Here is an 18,450-nt window from a genome sequence, read left to right as displayed (position 1 = left end):
TTTTGTCAAATTACAGCCGGTCACTGCAAAAGAGCGGAATTTCTCCTGGCAAACTAAACCATGCGCTGTCAGTTGTGCTTAAAAATAACAACTGCTTTCACTTAATTCTCTAGTCATTTATGTTGCTCAGAGTATTAATAATTTTAAGACAGAGGTTTGTATTTAATATCTGGATCTTTACATCCAGCGGTTTTGTAGTGTTTGTCATAGACCTACCACTGATTTCAATTGCACAAGGAGAAAGCAGTAACATCTACTGCTTTCAAAGATCCTACACCAAAAATAATCTATCCATTAAAACAAACCAGTTCCTCTAACTTAGTACTCCAATAAGAAACTAGAATTGGAGAATGGGACTTGAGCAATTATGGAGGTTTGGCCCCTGCTTGAGTGCAGGCAGCTAGCTGTGCACCAGAGCGATGTCCCACCGCATCGTGCTCCCAGTGCAGAGCAATTCTACATGAACGATACACCACTGCTACTAAAACAGCTCCACACAGAGCTGTAGATGGAGACTGATCAAGTGCCTGCACTTGGGTCAAAGTTCAGCCGTACACCAGATAAGATCTACCCAAAGATAACAGAGAACTGACTACGTGCATTTTTATATAACATTTTCAATCTTGGAACACTGAAATCTTTGCTGGGTAAGTTGGAATGTATCTGAAAAACCAAGGAATAGTTTGGCATGACACTGAGCGTTGGGAATTACAGCTGCCTCCTTAACTAAAGTTGTGAGGCTCCTGCTTTTGGCTGTACAAACTCGAACTCAGTCCCTGGTGTCTTGCCCAGGACAAGAATTATCGCTGATGCTCTCTATGAAGCTTGCCTTCTACCAAGGGGTTTTCACACACTAACATTGCAGAGCTTGATAACAGATTAGATAAGGTATCAGAACTAATCATGAAAGAACTTCAAAAAGCTCTGGAACGTGTGGGGAGTTCAGGTAAGCATCTAAGAAAATTCACGTGCTTATCAAAGCTGCAGCTTTGCATCCTCAAAAAGAAAAGAGAAAATCTGAAGCACAACGTGGAGAAGTGTTGCAGATCTTAAAGGTTTTGCTCTGACTGCAGTTCTGGAAATGGGGGAATGCTGGGGAATTTGGCACACTATGCAGTTCGCCCCAGAAACACAGGCCTATATTTCTAAGAAATAGTTGTGGCCTCTATTCAGTTATAAGGATGACATGAAAATTAATTTCTAAACTGGAGTAAACATCTACATTTAACGGAATCCTTGTACTCCTCCCTGCCTCATGTACTCCCTTTCTTAGAAGTCAACACCACCTCTAGGAAACAACAGATTTAAAAACAAATTGCAGGTAAAACATAATGATAGGTTGGGATGTAGGGAAGTATTTATCATGTTGAAGCAGTAAACTGTAATAGCTGCTGCTAAAAATAAAAGTTTGAGAAGGGGTATTAAACACAATTAAATATTTAATCCCTAACAGTTAGGCTTCAGACATGACTTTTATTAGGAAAGAGATCACATTTTCCATCCCAGGAAAGATTTCCTGCGCACTCCACCAAAGATTTCTTCCAACCTTTGGTGCCACCCACAGTTAAGACATGCTGAGTCAGATCAGCATCTCACCTTGCAATATGCAGGTTTTTATTCACCTATCTATGCTAAAGATTTTTTTTTTTTTTAATGACAAATGCATATCGTTCAAACAAAACCTGTTTAGTGATTTTTAGACTTAAATGCTTAAGGTTAGTAGATTTACTTCTAAAAAAAAAAAAAATCTCTTTTCTTTTTATGATACTCTTCTCTCCATTTTTCCGTGATTTCTGTCATGACACACCAGATCGTTTTGAAGAAAACACACAAACATTCAGAAGAGCTGCAGAGACAACAGTTTCCTTCTCACACCATCTCTGAATGTCTGGGTCTGCTCAACTCTCAGCTCCAGGAAACGCGGGTCTGTTCTTTCTCTCAAAATTATTATAGACTTTTTTCAGTTTTATGTAGAAGTCTAGTGATTCTATCTACATGGTGTTAGGATCTATATTAAAGAAAAAAGTATATATATATTCAGAAACTAGCGCAAAATCGACATCAAAGAAAAACGATGTAATCTATATATACACACGTGTTGTTTTAAGGGTCTCTCCTAACTGAAACACACATTTGCATTTTTATCATAACGGAATATGGCAAAAACTCATGTAATAGCTATGTTTATCACCTTACAAAACTGCTAAACCGCTTCCTTAAATTAGTTCTTGAGAGCGCTAACACAGGGGACTTGGAGTCTGTGCCAGTTTTATGTTTTGAAAAACAGCATAAAGAAATCAGTAGGGTGAGTTAGCGGTTCATAATTTTTTTTTTTTTTTTTGGTAACAGAAGATCACTGTCAAAGCTCAAAATATGCATCCGAGTATGACCGATTAACTGAAACACTGAAAATGGCATTGTTCGGTGTGGCAGCATGGATAGGAATAGACTGCTTACTATGCCCTCCAGGAGCACAAGCAGGCCTTACTTCTCTCAACATCTCTGTAATTAAGCCCTGGAAATGACTGCCAAACTTGGGGATCTGAGTCACCTCCGGAAAATAAGATACTGGGCTAATTTCAGATAGCGGGGCAGGGGGGGGCAGGAATGTAGAGGAAGAGATGGAGTAATTGCAATTTCTTTTCTTTCTCAATTAAAGATACATAGTAGAAAATCTCGGGAAGTTTGGTTTATGCTAGACCACCAGAAAGAGATCAGAATTGCACCCAGCTCAGAAGACCCTTCTTTAAAGAGGGAACAGCATCCGAACAGGCTGAATTCCTTAAGTGCTTGCCTCAGGCTCCAAAATGACTTCCAATTCATGCCCCTGAATCCTAAAAATCCCAAGAAAAATCACCAAACAAAAGATACTCCCTTAATTAGTTGTTCTGTATAGTTCATTTTTTCAGTCAGCTGATTTGTTTAGCTTTCATTACCATTAAACCTCAACACAGCACCTGCCTCTTAGCAGGACAGATTTAATTACTTTTTGTATGCAAGGATCCTATTCCAAAATGACTGAAGTGAACTATATTAGCCACAAATTGCTGGCAATATCCTCACCACTATATAAGAGATGCTATAATGCATACTCAAATCTCACTGTGGGTGGAAACCTTACTCGTAAGGTTGTCCCACCCAGATACACAGGCTGACAAGCCAGTATCCTGCCCAGCAAAAACAACCAGCCCCATGAGACAATGTGTTTGGAACATCACATTGAACGCTTGAGAATTCAATCAGTTTTGCTCGGGTAGGAAGTAAGGAAGTAATTCCACTCAGGCTTTGGTTTTAACAGTAAAGCAACAATCTTAACTGAGCCACTCCAGGAGTACCTGACTCTCAGATGTTAACTTTAAAGTTCAGTCAGTACAATTGCAAAGTCTCAACCACCCTAGAGCTCTCCCACATTGTGCGCTTAGCCCACAGCCAGATACTGCTTAAACTACGCTGTTGACTACAGGATTTCAGTTTGCAGCTACAACTGCCAGATCGCGATCGTGGCTGTTTCATCCTCTGCTTCTCTACTGGTCTCCCTCCAACAAAGCTGATGATGTTCTAGGTAATGCAGAAGCTGCCTCCAAACCTTTGCCTGCTAGGAATACGTGACAGAAGATGACTGTTGAAGAAGCCAGAATGCAAACTCGCAAAAGCATCCATCCACCTTGCATCCCTCCTGCTCTCTCAGCTGTGAAGTGTTGTAAACCCAGATAGATCAATCACTCACAAGCTTTAAAAGGTTTAAATCATCATCAGTAACAAACAGTTTTAGGATATTGGCTCTATCTTGCATCAGTCTGTTCGCTACCAGGCCCAATATTAAACTGGGAGGTTGGGGAGAAACAACAAAGCCCAGGAACAAACCCACCCTATTACCTCATGCTGCTTCGCATTCCTTCGGACTACACGCTCTGTGATCTTCAGCCCAGATACCAACTTGGGTGCAGATGTAACATTGCAGCCCTGGTAGAAATTTATCCTGGAAGTGTTATGTCCACAAGGAAAGTGATTTAAGGGCATTTGGGCATGGATTACAGGAATGAAAAAAATATAAATATGGGCATTTGCTCCATTTATCTTTCCAGTCATAGAATTCAGCTGCTGGGACTCTTACTCACTATGGACTTAGAAGCAACAAACCAGCTCCCTGAGTTAACTGAACAGAACAAAGCTCTAGCACCTTTTCTGTACTCGGATTTTGGAGAAATCTAGATAATCCCAGATAACCCGAAATCTTCGGGTTGAGCTGCAAAACAGCATATAGCTATCTGCATATACATTTTATACATACATATATGTACATACAAATGCATACATGGATATACATTTGCAGCATATAGATCTTCCATATGAAAATTTTGCACAAATAATTTCAAACATTTAATGTGTTTTTAAGCATTTAGAACATTAAATGCCCAGTGGAAAATGTGAATGGAAGTACAAAAGACAGATTCTTAGATGAGGTTTCAAACCAAAGCATACCATTTCAGGAAGCCAGTTAGCAGAATTAGGGATGCTGTATTTGCTGTGTTTGCCATTTCACGCAGTACTGTACTCTGTGTTGAAGTACACCCACGTACCAACAGCACACGGAGAACTAACACCTACTATTAGAATGCTACTACAGATCTTTCAGATCTCAGGTAGCAACAAAACGCAATCAAAATAAGCGCTGTAGTGTTACATGCAATCTGAAACTAACAGGAGTGACAGGAATTCAAGCTGCTGTTGTTACGGAGAACAACCAAACCATATAGGAGCTGCGAGGATGTAACTCTACTTGTATGATGCATGTGAAAAATAAGCCATCGAAAGTACTGTTGGTTCTTCCTAGCTCTGCCAATGTAAGGTACGAGTTTAAATAGAGTACTATAAAAGAGGGGTGAGATAGTGAAGTACATCACTAAGAACAGCTTTGGCATCTACGTAGTTAGCGTGCAGACAGCCATAATAAATATTAATCACTAAAGTTACCTGGAACTATGACCTGGTATCGTGACGCATTATGCTAGTCTCTAGACACAGACCTGCTATAGATCTGATCAGCTTCTAGCAGGACACCTCCAAGGAGAGGCCTCGCTTTAGGACAAATAGCACAACAGACACAGAGGAATTCTACATTTGCTTTCCAGCTGGTGCTTTCTAGTGCTGGATCGGATCGCTTTGAGGAAATCCACACCTCACCTACAGTAGAGCAAACTCTGAACTCTCAAGTTCATAGTCCGTGCTGGGGTGGATCCCAAGATTACAGCGTGGTCTCAGACTCCACAGAGATTTCCTGAAGCTATCAGATACGTTAAGACTCTAAGAGAAAGAACAGGAAAATTAAGGTAGTAAAAGGCACCAAATGTAGGCTGTTATTAGGATTACGGATTAAAACAGATTAAAATAGTACACAAGGGGTTGCTTAATACCCAGAGGATGAGAAGACAGAAGCTGTAAGGGCTAAGAAGACATTTGTAGATACATTCAATCTTGAAGCAGTCAAAGATACGATCAGGTTCATCTACAGCTGTCAATGCATTTCTGTTCTAGCAACTGAAGTCTGTTCCTATATGGCTAATAGTTTAAGACTTAGTTTGACACATCTTTGTAGGAGGCAAGAAGTGTCAAGTTTTATTTTGTATTTCTTAAAATGATAAAAACAAGATTATCTTCATGTTTCAAATATATAATACTCAGAGAATGAGATTTAAAAATAATCAGCTTACTGGGAAGATCAGCTTCTCTATGAAAGACCTTATAGATAGCAATGACTTCAGGTTTTCTTAGCAGCCAAGAAATTTTGTGTCATCTCTAAATTTTGCCTCCGGTATTCCCTTTGTGGGCTACAAAAGCAGCCCTACTTTCTCCATGCCCATCAGAGCTTTGTTAAAGAGATAAAAATGCCAAAGTTTGACATTCTTTTTTGCGAGAAGTTTAGCTTTCAAACACAAAACCTTCTACAACGTGAGCTGTCTAAAGGGGGCGAGCTTAAGATCCCAGCTTCTCCAAACCAGTTATTCTTATCGTGTTCCCTGAGTCTGCCATCCTTCCAGTCGCACCCTGGTCTTATTTCAAGAGGCACAAATACTTCTCAGCTGAGTACCTGAAGCTGTGAACACCAGAAGAAGCATTAACTCCCTACAACAACAGTTGTGTGCAGCCCTCGTCAGATCAGGTGCATGGGCTAAATGATTTTGAGACCTCTTCCTGCACCATTTTTCAGTGATCTGTCCATTCTGCCTTGGTAGACGAGAGTGCTTTTTTCCCCACATATACAGAAGACACAGCCTGGTTCACGTGTTGCGTTTGAGCAAAACAAGGCAATGAAAAAGATAAAAATCTAAGACAACTGGCTTTTCAAACAAAAACAGAAAGCACTGCTTATGCAGGCATGAAGAACTGGAAAGTACCAAAAAGAAGGTTCTTATTACCTACATAGATGAAAAAGCTAAAAAACTGTGCAGAGATAGAAAAATAGTAGAGGGGACAGTAGGAAGTGAAGGGAGGCTACGCTCCGAGCTACATCTGAGGATCCTTCTTAAGATTTTGGGCAGACCAAACGCATTCAGGTCCAAAACTATGACCTTATACATAAACTCTGGAGTTGCCTATGATCCTTCAGCATTCCACAAACTGACTCAAGTTTCACCCAAAAGCCCTAACAGTGTTCCTCTCTGTACAATCAGGAAAACAACTGTCTTTATAGGCACCAGTAATCACAACAAAACCCAACCAAAATTCAGAAAACACACAATATTTCACTGTCATCCAAGCGTTTCAATCTAGTCAGCCTTCCAGGAGCACAGCCAGCCTGGTACAATACAGCCTCAGGATCCTCAAAAGGACAGCTTTAAAAAGTTGCCTTTTTTTTTTTTTCCTTTTAATTTAAAACAATAAAAGCCTACTGATGAAATGTTTGTTCAGGCAGTAGAAGTCCAAGGTTCAGTTCTCTCCTCAGCTTGTAATGAGCTTTCAAGTCTTATTTAATCACCGAGAAGAGAGATGTAAACACTAAAAAATCAACCACTGTTGATACAGCACCCTCTTTTCCTCCCGGCAATACTATGTCAGTGACCTTCCCCTTTAACTGGTTCCTGTTTAAAAAAAATTCAGAGTGCTCCCATCATACTTCAGGCCCCAAAGTTATCTCTCGACCAGTATCTATAGAGAAACTGATTACACTGTTGAAAAGACAAGTTGCACTGCTTTAGTAGTGATACATTTTGTTGTTGTCATGAAAGAATAAACACAAAGAATAATCTATCATCTTGTTAAGGACAGCAAAGAGATGTAGCCTAGATATTCTTAGAGGGTTTTTTTGTTTGGCAACAGAAACATCGTTGATTTAAAATCCAGGCCATTTAAAATCAAAAGTTCAAAGTGCAGTCAGATACTGCACCTGCAAACACAGGATTTTCTGTCAGCATTTTATGTTGTTTCAAAGTCTCTGTTTAAAGAAAATTCCTTCCTGTTGTTCCATATCAAAGAGTTAAATAGGAAAGGTTCAGAAACGGTTTTGGTGTTGTCTGTCACCAGTTAGCATGGTGCTTGTGTATCTCCGGGTCAGCTGGGCATAGGCACAGGTTCTGAATTCTCTATGTTCTCCTCACTAATAAACTGCTACTGCAAAACTTCAAGTGATTATACAGGGTAGGCCATCCCAGAAAGAGTCATTAAATGTACAGGGAAAGATAAGGAAGAAAAGTTTATTTCTAGCTCACTAGGCCCAAGTCCTCCAAAGTCCTTAAGCATCTAGCTTCCATTTACCTCAGTGGGAGATTAGGCATCTAACGCTTGCTGCTGTGTTTAGTATGTCTCTGGGCTCTCAGCCTCACCCTCTTTTAGGTATATTAGCTATTGCCATAATACAGGAAAATTTTGAAGAACCTATTTTATTGTTACATTATGATTTTCCTTCTATTCTGTTACTTAATTGCTAGTAATTTTTTTTTCCAACAAGGTTTACTGCTACTGTACTAGGCATAGATAAGATCTCCTGCTTAATAGGCTTGATACACTACCATGGGTCCCAGAAACACATGAATTTATTGCATTGATAATCAAATGTATTAATGTTTCCAGATTCTAGTCCATTATTTTACATTTCTCATTGATACACTGAAACAAGCAAGAGAATACTTATATAAAATGCAGCATTGTCACTGCATTTATCAACTCCTAGTTGCCTGCTGCTGCCATGAACTTGCTTGGCTAGATGATGGCTACTCAAAATAATGTTTCAGCCATGGAAAGTTTAAACTAACAGTCCAGACCCAATATATCTGATCAAGAGAATCTCTCTTCTGTGTTAGGATAAAGTTTTTTGCATGCTCCTCTTTGGTATAGCCAGAGCAACAGAAAAAGCTAACTTGTTGAATTTTAGCTTGAGAACAAGATGTTCTTGTCTCCTCTTCAAATACTGTTGGCAAATATACAGACTAGCAGAAGTAGCCCTTTAGCCATCTGCCACATACCCATCTCCCAGCCAAACATTTACATCTTTTTCATTACTAAAATGAAGGTTTCTGTCAATTTTTTCCATGGCATTACCTGGAAATGGCCTGAAATGGAAATACTAAGTAATGGTGATCTCTGATTGTAGCTAAACATATTTAAGTAACAAATCACTATAAGAATCTAACAGCATAAGCCCAATTCTGTGCTCTCTGCATAAAAACTGTATGCTTCCAGGCATGCTTTTATGTATGCTTCCACAGTGAAAAGTATGGTTGAAGATCACCCTGAAGTTAAGTACTGTTACAGCTGCTACAGCAGACCACTCTTATTCTTGTTTTACACAGTTTCGAGAAATAAAACTCTTAGAAGTTTTGAAAGTTGGCTCTGGGCTTTGTATGTGCTGACCTGATAATCTTGCACTTGACAATTAGAGAGGCACTGAGGTCTTGCACTTCCTAGAGCACTTATGCTTCACATATATATCTGCTGCTTCGCATCTGATTTCTGGACATGCAGATGTCAGACATCGGCATCTTTTCATCTTCAAGTACAGGACGCCCACATTTGGTGCATCCTTAAACCAAGATACACAAGGATCCGTGTTTATGCAGCAGCTTTAAGCCAAGAAGTTCAAAGTTATTCCAAAAGTAATATAATAGCCTTATCCAAATAACTTATTTGAACTTTACTTTCAAATTACCCTTTTAAAAAATGCTTTATTAGAATACTCCTCTCCCTCCTGGAGCTATTTAAGGGTTATGCTGCCCAGGAACTGCAGCCTTGCATTTTTGCAGCTGAATGTTCTCTCAGAGCATACAGTTAATACTGCTAAGAAAACATGGGAGCATGCAAAAGTCCCAGAACGGGATGGGGTCTGCACTGTTCAATGAGTGGCAGGCAGTATGCCTGCCTTTTCTGTTTATACCAGGAATTGCAAAGTGATGCGCAGTCCTTTGGGAATAAGAGTCACTCTGTAAAATGTGTGGGAGCGAGGGGGAATTAGAGCTCCCTAGGGGCCCATGACAAAACCTCACGCTGACTTCAGCGGGGATCCTACCCACGGTTAGGTATCAAAACCCCACAGGCTGGAGGGAGAGAAGGGGAAGAAGCGCACAAGGAGCAAAACTTTGTGAGAGGTTGGAGAGCTGGAGCCCAGGCTTCCCCAGAGGAGGAGCAGGAGGAGGAGGAGGGTATTCCGCAAGCCTTAGGAAGGGGCGGCAGAGGCTCCTGCCGAGGTAAGTACCTTGTAACTGAGCTGAGAGGGACTCCTGATGCTGCTGGTACTTGAGCGCGGTGGCCTCAGCCTTCCTCAGCTGGCCCTGCAGCTCGTAGTAGAGCATCGCCCCGTAGAGGAAGCCGAACACCACAGTCAGGAGCAGGAGGGTCTGGAAAATCCGCTTCTGTTTTCGGGAGCACATCCCGTTGCCCATGTCCCCGGCGGGGTCCCGAGGGCCCCCGCCCCTCACGGCTTTAGCAGCGGGCAGCTGGAGGCGGCGGACGACGAGGCGGCGACATCGGAGGCCCCGGGCCCGCGCCGGGAGGAGGAGGAGGGAGGCGGGGAGGGAGGGACGGAGGGAGGGAGGGGCCGGCCGAGCGCCTCAGCCCCTGGGCACCGCCGCGGCCGCGACGCCCCGGGCGGCTTCGCCCTGCCTGCGGGCCCTGCGCGTCGGAGCGCAGCCGGCGGGACTCTGCGCGGCGCGGGGCGGGCGCCCCAGCCGCATGCTGCGGCCGGGAGGCTGCCCGGCCCTCCGGCGGCGGGAGGGGGCGGCCCCCGCCTGACCGTCCCGCTCCCCGCGGCAGGGGCGGGCAGCGGCGCTGGCTACCGCGGCCTGCGGGAGAGCGGCTGCGGGGCGGGGGCGGCTCCCTGCTCTCCTCAGGCGGCGCCTTCAGCCCGGCCCCGCCGCGGGGACCCGCCCGGCCGCTGGCTCCGCCGCCGCCGCCACCTGAGAGGAACAAAGGCAACTTCCCCGGCCCCGCACTTACGTGTCACCCCGCTCCGCCGCGGCTCCCCGCCGCGGGATCCCCGAAGGAAGTCCCGCTCCGGGCGCGGCCTCATTGGGCCCAACCGCGGGTCTCTCCCCTCCCTTCGGGGCGGCAGCGCCTGAGCGCATTGGGTGCCCGCCGCGTCCGTCCGGCCCGCCGGGCGCTCCGCTTCCCGCCGCCCGCCCCTCTCCTCACGCCCGGCCCAGACCGGCCCGACCCGCTGCGGGGGGCGGCGGGGCGGCTTCCCGCGGGGGCCGGGGCAGCCGGGGCCTGCGTGCCCGCCCGGCCGCCGTGTGAGGGGGCAGCGGGGCCTGAGCGGGGCTGTGGGGCCCCGTGTGGGACACGGCGCGGGGCGGGTGTGGCGGCCGGTGTGGCACCGCCGCGGACAGCCGCTGGGGCAGGGGGACGAGGGACAGGGCCTGTGGCGGTCGGAGGGTACCCGGCCCCGCAGCCACAGCAGGGCTCGCCTCGTGGGACACCCGGCTCCTGGGGGTGAGGGGTCTCGTACTGAGAAGGCAAAGTCCCAAAGAGCCTGGTTTTTATAACTCAAGCACCTGATTAATTTACACTCTTCATCAAATTAATTAATGTTTTCCATAGGTCGTTGACCGTACTTTGTTTCGGGGTGCCGGCCGCACCTGAGAGGTCCTGCGGGTCAGGGCCTTCGCTGCTCTTGGCCTTTTCCTTCTCCCAGAGTCACCCTCAGGTCGCTGGTGAATCTTAAATCAAGCGCAGAGTGTGTCTGTGGTAACGCAGGGCTCCCAAATGCCGCTGTCCTGCGTACGAAGGTGAGACAGGTCTTACGGCGTTTATCCTTAATCAGCGTAATTTCAGAATTAGCGTAACTAGAGTTCTCTCTGCTAGTGTATTGTATTACAGAGGGGAAAAAAAAAACAAAAAACAAACAACCAAGACTCAAGCAAAACTAGAAGTAATAATAAGCAAAAAAATCAAAGACATACTCCCATGTTATTTTTTCTAAATACATCTAACTCGTTGATCTGTGGTTTTCACAGGCATTATTCTGGCCTTAAAAGAAAAACTACATCAAAGAGGCTTAAAAATTTGTTATTCAAATATTCTGCATATACCAGTAATTAATAGCAGTCAGTACCACAAGCTGGTATGACTTCTATCTGAATGTATTTCAAATTTATATTTGTTGTCTTTTAATTTAACGGAATGCCTCACTCTCCGTTTGAGGACTGAAGTGTTCAAAATTATGAGTTAAACACCCAGGAAGAAATTGTAATTGCTCTGAAATAGCAATACTTCAAAAAAAATCATATTCTTTTCCCATGCCTTTAAGAAGCTTCCTGAAGTTCTTGAAGTTACATTTAAAACCTTTTGTTCAAAAGCATGAGTGTTTCAAATTGACTTGTCTTCATGCAGGTTTATAGTATCCATTTCTTTCACAACGTAGTCCCAGTAGGTTTCTTAGTATCACCCAAACTCCAGCTTCCCTTCCTCTCCCAGGCTCCTCCAGAGATGTCCCGTGCATTTTTGCATTACCAGGCTTCTCAGGCTGAGCTCAGTTACGTAGAATGAGACAATTCCTTATTTCTAGACTGAGACTTCGAAATCACTGAAGATGATTTATACTTCAGTATTGCAGCTATTCAAATTATTTAATTTCTTGTGTTTCCACTTGTTGCTTACGTTACCTTTCCTAAAACCAGTCTACACCTTTAGTTTTGATCACTTTGCACTGGAGAACAATGGGCTAACCAGCAACTTCGTCTGAATATGGTAGTCACTTTGGGTTATCATGACGAATAGACATCATAAATTCAAGAGGACTCTGAACTGACATGGTTATTTAATACCTATTCCAAATACATTTAATTGATTATGTTGTAAATATACTTCATCTGCCTGAAGAAATTGGCAATATCATTAACAAATGCTGAGAAAAAAGCAAATTAGTATCTCCTTTTGCTTAATCAAATATTACTTATATTCAGTAATAGCTAGTGATATATCTCCTCTTCAGCTCATGTAAACTGTGATTCTTCATGAGCAAACCAATTAGAGTTAAAATGAGCAATTTATTGGGAGCAAGGGACTATTATGTGAAGCTATTAGGCAAATTTGAATTGGAAGTCCCAAAATAGAAAGGTTTGGACCTAAAAGAGACTGTAATATATTAAAAAGCATTAAATTAGTTGCTAGGAGAGGAAAGTTACTTTGACTAATCATTGACTAAGTTACTGATATAATCAGAAAAGATGTGGGATAAGTGCTTTCTGAGCCATGTTGTACCATGGGAACCATGCTTGGAGGCTGCAACAGGGAATTCATGGGCAGGCTTTTATACACACCTATTTATCATCTTTAGCTTAATTTCCTAAGCAAATGAGGCTTGTGCAATCAAGCCGTCTGTCAGTTTGTGCCTTGTACGTACAAGCAGTTGGCCAGCGTATTGGCCAATTTCAGACAAATTTAACCGGGTTGTAGAAATGTTAAGCAAAACGAAGTTCCTCTAAGTTTTGAGAAATTAGAGGAGCAATATATGAAGTATAACCCCATAAGTTCCCTAACAGAAGGAAAGGCTACACGTGCTCAGACTCAATTGGATAACAGAGAACCTGTTCAGGGGAGAGATGTTAGAAATACCCCATTTCTTTGGGACATGGGTTCTCACCATCAACCACAGGATGTGGGAAGCCAGTCCTCAGTAAGTTTGGAAATCACAGAACTACATGGGGTTTTGTTTCCTTTCTTTTCCTCCTCTTAATGTAATTCTCTTGTATTTTCATGCATTTTTTGACTGTCAGTTCTACTAAACTTGATTCCATGATTATTTTGTAGCTAGGGATACCAGTTTCTAATAAAAATGATCATTGAACAGCTTTAAGTTTTTCCAGAATGATCCAATGAACACAGCAGTTAAATAGATCAGGCAGCAAGTCTTTTATTTTTTTTTTTAAATCCTACCAATCAGTGGATCAGGGATCCGAAGTGATGGAAATGTACAGTGAAGGTTGTCCCATACAAGTCACAGCCCATTCATGTGGTTGCCAGAAGTTAAGGAATGTACTGGCAAGGCATATGTTATTACCTCTCCAGCTACAAAGTACATTCCAACTGCAGATGTTTAGGCAAGAATGACCTTTCTGTCCAGTGACTGAAGCTTACTAATGCGTACAAAGATTGTTTTAACACTCAGTGTCATTTATTAGTGGTCAGGAACTGAAGGAATAAAAAGGTTGGACTCGAAGAGGTGAATGCTCCTGGGAAAATTGAATTTACCCTTGCCTGAGGTCATAGTTTGTGACATTAGGGGAGGTCGGGCTTTTTATAGCTGACCTATCAGCTGCCCGTGTCTGAGTGTCCAGCTTAAGTAATCAGTTGAACTCTGTTTGCTGATGTCCTAATTTGAGGTGAGGACAAGGAGGGCTGTGTTTTAATATCAAAAATGCTACGCTACTTAATATTCTGAAAAAAAATCAAACATAAGGCATCCCAAACTGGACACTCAACACAGCTTTGACATTTGTTTTCCGGTGCCTCAGTTCTGGCTGTAGAACAGTAGATGATGACTGACTTCTACCTCACGGATGCATGTAAAGACACGTTTTTCTAAATCACTCAACATTCATGGTAGGAATGGGGATAAAACACTGGTAAGAAAATTCTGCGTAGGTACACAGAATAATTTAAACAGCATTCCATACTGAGGTGAGAAAATGTGGTTACTGGTGGAGATGAGTAAGGAGGCTACACTCTGACTTTGAATATCTTGTTTCTGGTGCTTCCTGAGTTAAATAGTCTTGTCATTCTACTGGCTCCAAAACATTATACTTTGTAAATAATTAATGCAAGTAAGCAGATGCATTAAAATGTACAGTTGTTTTAATAGGAGTAGGAAGTAATGGAGCTACATATGCCACAGATCTACAAATTCACTATACACGTGACACATATAGGACACACTTGGAATTGCCATACGTTGCGTCATTGCCATACAGTCACCACAGATGAACTTCAAGGGGCAGTACTCCAGTGTAGCCTGTGTTGGGGGTATGACTTGCCTGTCAAGGCAGAACAACTCCTAAGAAACACTGGAATTTGATCAGCCTTTTGCTGCAATCCCCAGAAAAAAACCTCCTCATACCATTACATGCTTCATTGTTCTTAACATGACAGCTACCATAAAAACTGACAGTAACCACTTAAAACAAATATTAGGATCCCAAATCATTTAAATAGCATGTTAAATCATGAACTGAGTTTAAACAATGGTCAGATGATCCACCTTATAAGAAACTTGCAATTGGAAACCCCTGTGTTCCTGAGGGATGGCATCTTACAAAAAAGAAAAATAATAATGTTTGAGTGCTAATGATAATATGAATACTTGTACGATTAAGGGGCTGGATGTTTAAGCCTTTAGGCACTTATCTAACAGCATGTTATTTGCATAGAACAGAAGCGCTCTGAGACAGGGATCTGTGTGTGTTTTTCTTCTGTGTGTTTTGTTTATACTACAGATCAATCTGAACCACTAAGTGAAATGCAAACAACAATAACGCTCAGTCTGCCCCATGCAGCTGGATGTGTTTTGTAGTATGAGCAGCTACACATAAAAGACATGGGGCTGTGCCTGCGCTGAGGTGGGAACAGGAGAAAAACCTAACAGCTCCTGGGGGAGCACCATGTGAATATAAGGAGAACAGTTTGGACACAGGAGCCTGGTGGTTTTTCCCTGCGGTAGAGTGTTGGGGAACCCTGTGTCCTAGCTGAAAAATTGTGCGAGGGAAGTGGGTTTCCCCCTTTTGCTGTTTCAAAAGATAGCAGTTGCATTCCGTATTTTATGAGTTAGAGAAAAATGTTGAACTTGGGAACGCTGACTACAGACATTGTTTTTTCTGATACATAGAATAATCCCCAGTGATTACATTTTCCTGGTGCATTTCCCATCGGGCTGTCCAGACTGGAGGCCATGGCAGATGGAGGAGTAAATAGGTCAGTGAATTTTGAATTGTTCCATCCCCTGCTTTTTCCAGTCTTGTCGGACTTGTCTATTTTTTCACAGTCTTTTGGTTTTCCAGCACCTGAATAAAAGCCAGGGTCTGATATCCTACAGCTGTAAAACTGCCTGGCCTTCCAGGAAAGAGAAATCTCATCTTCATAATTGTTTCCATTATCATTGCACTGTAAGATAAGGTAGTGACTGATGAACTAATGTAAATTTAATTGATGTTTATATCTGTGGTATCTTTGGGATTTTTTAAGGATCTGAAATGGAGACTTTTAAGCAGAGTTTGGAAAGAACTGTTTACTTTGTAGAGTTAATTCAAGGAGAGAAAACAAGCACTCAGGAATTTATGTATAAAATCTGAAGAAATGTAGATAAAGAACTTTAAATGAGATTAAAATGAACTCATGACTTTAACAGCCATATTCACATTCATTTTCATCTTCATGGGACTGCCATCTCTGTTAGTGATATTATCATGGCCTGCCAGACTCAGAAATAGAAACTGTTTTTCCAGTCAGTTACAGGGTTATCCCTGGATTGTAGTTTTATTTTAATTTTAGTTATTTACATCTAGCTTTTGTGCTGCTCTTATACACCAGGAAAATGTGTGCAGGCATCGCTCACAAAGCATGACTATCTGTCCTAATTGTTAGTCTTGGAAGTGCTTTACTGTTACATTACAAAATAAAATTAGTTCCAGAGCAAAGGAATTTTACAGGTTTGTTTGGGAGTATAAAAGAGTCTAGAGGAGTGGAGAAAATAGCTGAATTTGGAAAAGACCTGTCAGAAAAATCTTGAGCTCCTCTCCTGAAAGATCTGTAACAGTTTGTGTTTCAAGTGTCACTGTAGGTAGGAGAGGTTGCACTTAAACACATATGTACTTGTTTGCAGTGTCTAGGCCTCAATTTGTAAAAGGCTATCTAGGAACTCACTGAGCTCTGGCTTAGGAAAAGAAGTCCTTAATTTAAGTGAAAACCCTATTCATTTGTTGTGTTTCAGAAAATTCTGCAATTTCCCCAATTTTTTTTCCCTAGTCTCTAGGACTTCATTGTGTGGGGTTTTTTTTTGTTGTTGTTTTTTTGGTTTGTGTTTGCTTTTTGTGCCAGTATTTGTCTTACTGGTAGCTCAAATGCCTTGAAGAATTTGAGTGGAATTCTTCTTTACCATGTGAGCTGCTGTAGGAGTAGCATGGTCCCGGTGTTCAGCTGGCTCAATGCACATGACTGGACACCTTACAGATGATGATCCCGGTCCCCAGTTTTGCAAACCTTTTCTCCATTTCACTGATACAAGTACAGCTCTTCACTGTGTTTTAAATCGTTCATCTTTGTGCACTGTGAATATTTTATGTCTGAGATATAACAGGCAACGAAGTTGGTGAAGGGTCTGGAGCACAAATCTTATGAGGTGCGGCTGGGGGAGCTGGGGGTGTTCAGTCTGGAGAAGAGGAGGCTGAGGGGAGCCCTCATCGCTCTCTACAACTGCCTGACAGGAGGCTGTAGCGAGGTGGGGGTCGGTCTCTTCTCCCCAGTAACAAGCGATAGGACGAGAGGAAACGGCCTTGAGCTGCACCAGGGGAGGTTTAGGTCGGATATTAGGAAAAACTTCTTCACCGAAAGGGTGGTCAGGCCCTGGCACAGGCTGCCCAGGGAAGTGGTTGAGTCCCCTTCCCTGGAGGTGTTTAAAAGAAGGGTAGACGTGGTGCTCGAGGACATGGTTTAGTGGTGGACTTGGCAGTGATAGGTTAACGGTTGGACTCGATGATCTTAAGGGTCTTTTCCAACCTTAACGATTCTATGATTCTATGATTCTATATCCAAAATAACTTCAGTCCTGTTGGTGAGGAATTACTCTTGACTACTTCCTGTTGAGACAATTATTTTGTTTGCTATCAAAAACTCATTGAGCTACATTTTGCCTGATTCAGTTTCTATCTGAGTTCCCTTCAAAGGGTTTTGTGTAGGACTCTCTCCCCCTCCTCCCATTTACCGGGAGATAAATGCCTGCTTGCAGCTCTCAGTCACTGCCACATCAGTTTTCCTCACAGCTTTCCCTGTTTGTCTGCTCGTCAGTCTGTCTGGGATAACTGGTATTCTTGCAGAGGTTAGGTTTATTATGCATGCATGTGTAAGTGAGGATGACAAAGTAAGGAACCACTAAGGACTTCTTGTATGAAGATGATCCTGAAAGAAGTAATTAATGGTTATACCGGTAAGGTTCTTGAACTAGCTGTAGGAACGACATTGGAAATTTATCTTTTTGTCTGTGAAAAAGCATAGCTTGTCTTTTGGCTTGGATCCGTGCAGCACGGTAAGGACAGGGAAAAAGATCCCAGGAGCTGTTTGTTTTTGCAGTTATTAAAACCGATGAGCTCAGTGTTTGGAAATGCTGCAAAAAGGGAGAGAAGACCTGGAACAAGGCAAGGGAAATTCATATGCAGGGTGGAGAGAAGAATGTCAGATAGTCGGTGCCACCTAGTGGGAGTTCTCCAGAAGATTGAGTAGAACCAGGCTGCTGCTTACACCCTGAAGAAGTCTCGTAGAGGTCAGGCCGTGAAATAAAGCAACCATTGATGAGGGTGTGGGTGCTCAGCAGCATCAATAAGCAAGGCAGGGAGTGTGTGAGATGAAGGCAACAGCTGGTGGACCATGTGTGGCTGAAAAAAAGTAAAGTTAATTAAATCTCTGATACAGCTCTGTTACAAGGGGACTCGTGTCTTTTAGAGTTAGCTAACAAAAAAAACCCTAACAACACTGCTCAGTCAGTGTAGAGGAGCTCCTTGCCTGTGATGTGACACAAACTAACTGGAGTATTGCTCTGAAAGGTTAGGGAGAGACAGGAGACAGTGTGCACATGCATGATTTATTAATCATACCTGTATTCTAAGTGCTTTGAGGCAATGGAGCTTATAAAGTTTTACAAGCATTTACACAGCACATTTACACTGTGAATAAAGAAGTGCTATGGCTGCTATTAAGAACCTTTGTATGGAATACTGCATAATAAATAATGAGCCTTGAGAGTAAAACCCACTCGTCTAT

General features: G+C 42.7%; 1 protein-coding gene across 3 annotated transcripts in view; it reads right to left on the bottom strand.

Moving 5' to 3' along the window:
- GOLIM4 (golgi integral membrane protein 4) overlaps positions 1-10,443 on the bottom strand; it is a 34,984-nt gene extending 24,541 nt beyond the window's left edge. For 2 of the 3 annotated variants that reach the window (XM_082320812.1, XM_082320813.1), the window contains exon 1: positions 9,686-10,099. In XM_082320812.1, the coding sequence (XP_082176938.1) occupies positions 9,686-9,872 (187 nt within the window). In that variant the 5' untranslated portion in view covers positions 9,873-10,099. Of the gene's footprint in view, positions 1-9,685; positions 10,100-10,425 lie in introns of those variants that run through there. The other variant, XM_082320814.1, reaches the window with a different exon arrangement.
- Positions 10,444-18,450: the final 8,007 nt, after the last annotated feature.

Source organism: Platalea leucorodia (assembly GCF_965183815.1).
Source record: "Platalea leucorodia genome assembly, chromosome: 8".
Classification (NCBI taxonomy): Eukaryota; Metazoa; Chordata; class Aves; order Pelecaniformes; family Threskiornithidae; genus Platalea; species Platalea leucorodia.
The sequence above is the reverse complement of the archived record's forward strand: the minus strand, read 5'-3'. Positions and strand labels throughout refer to the sequence as shown.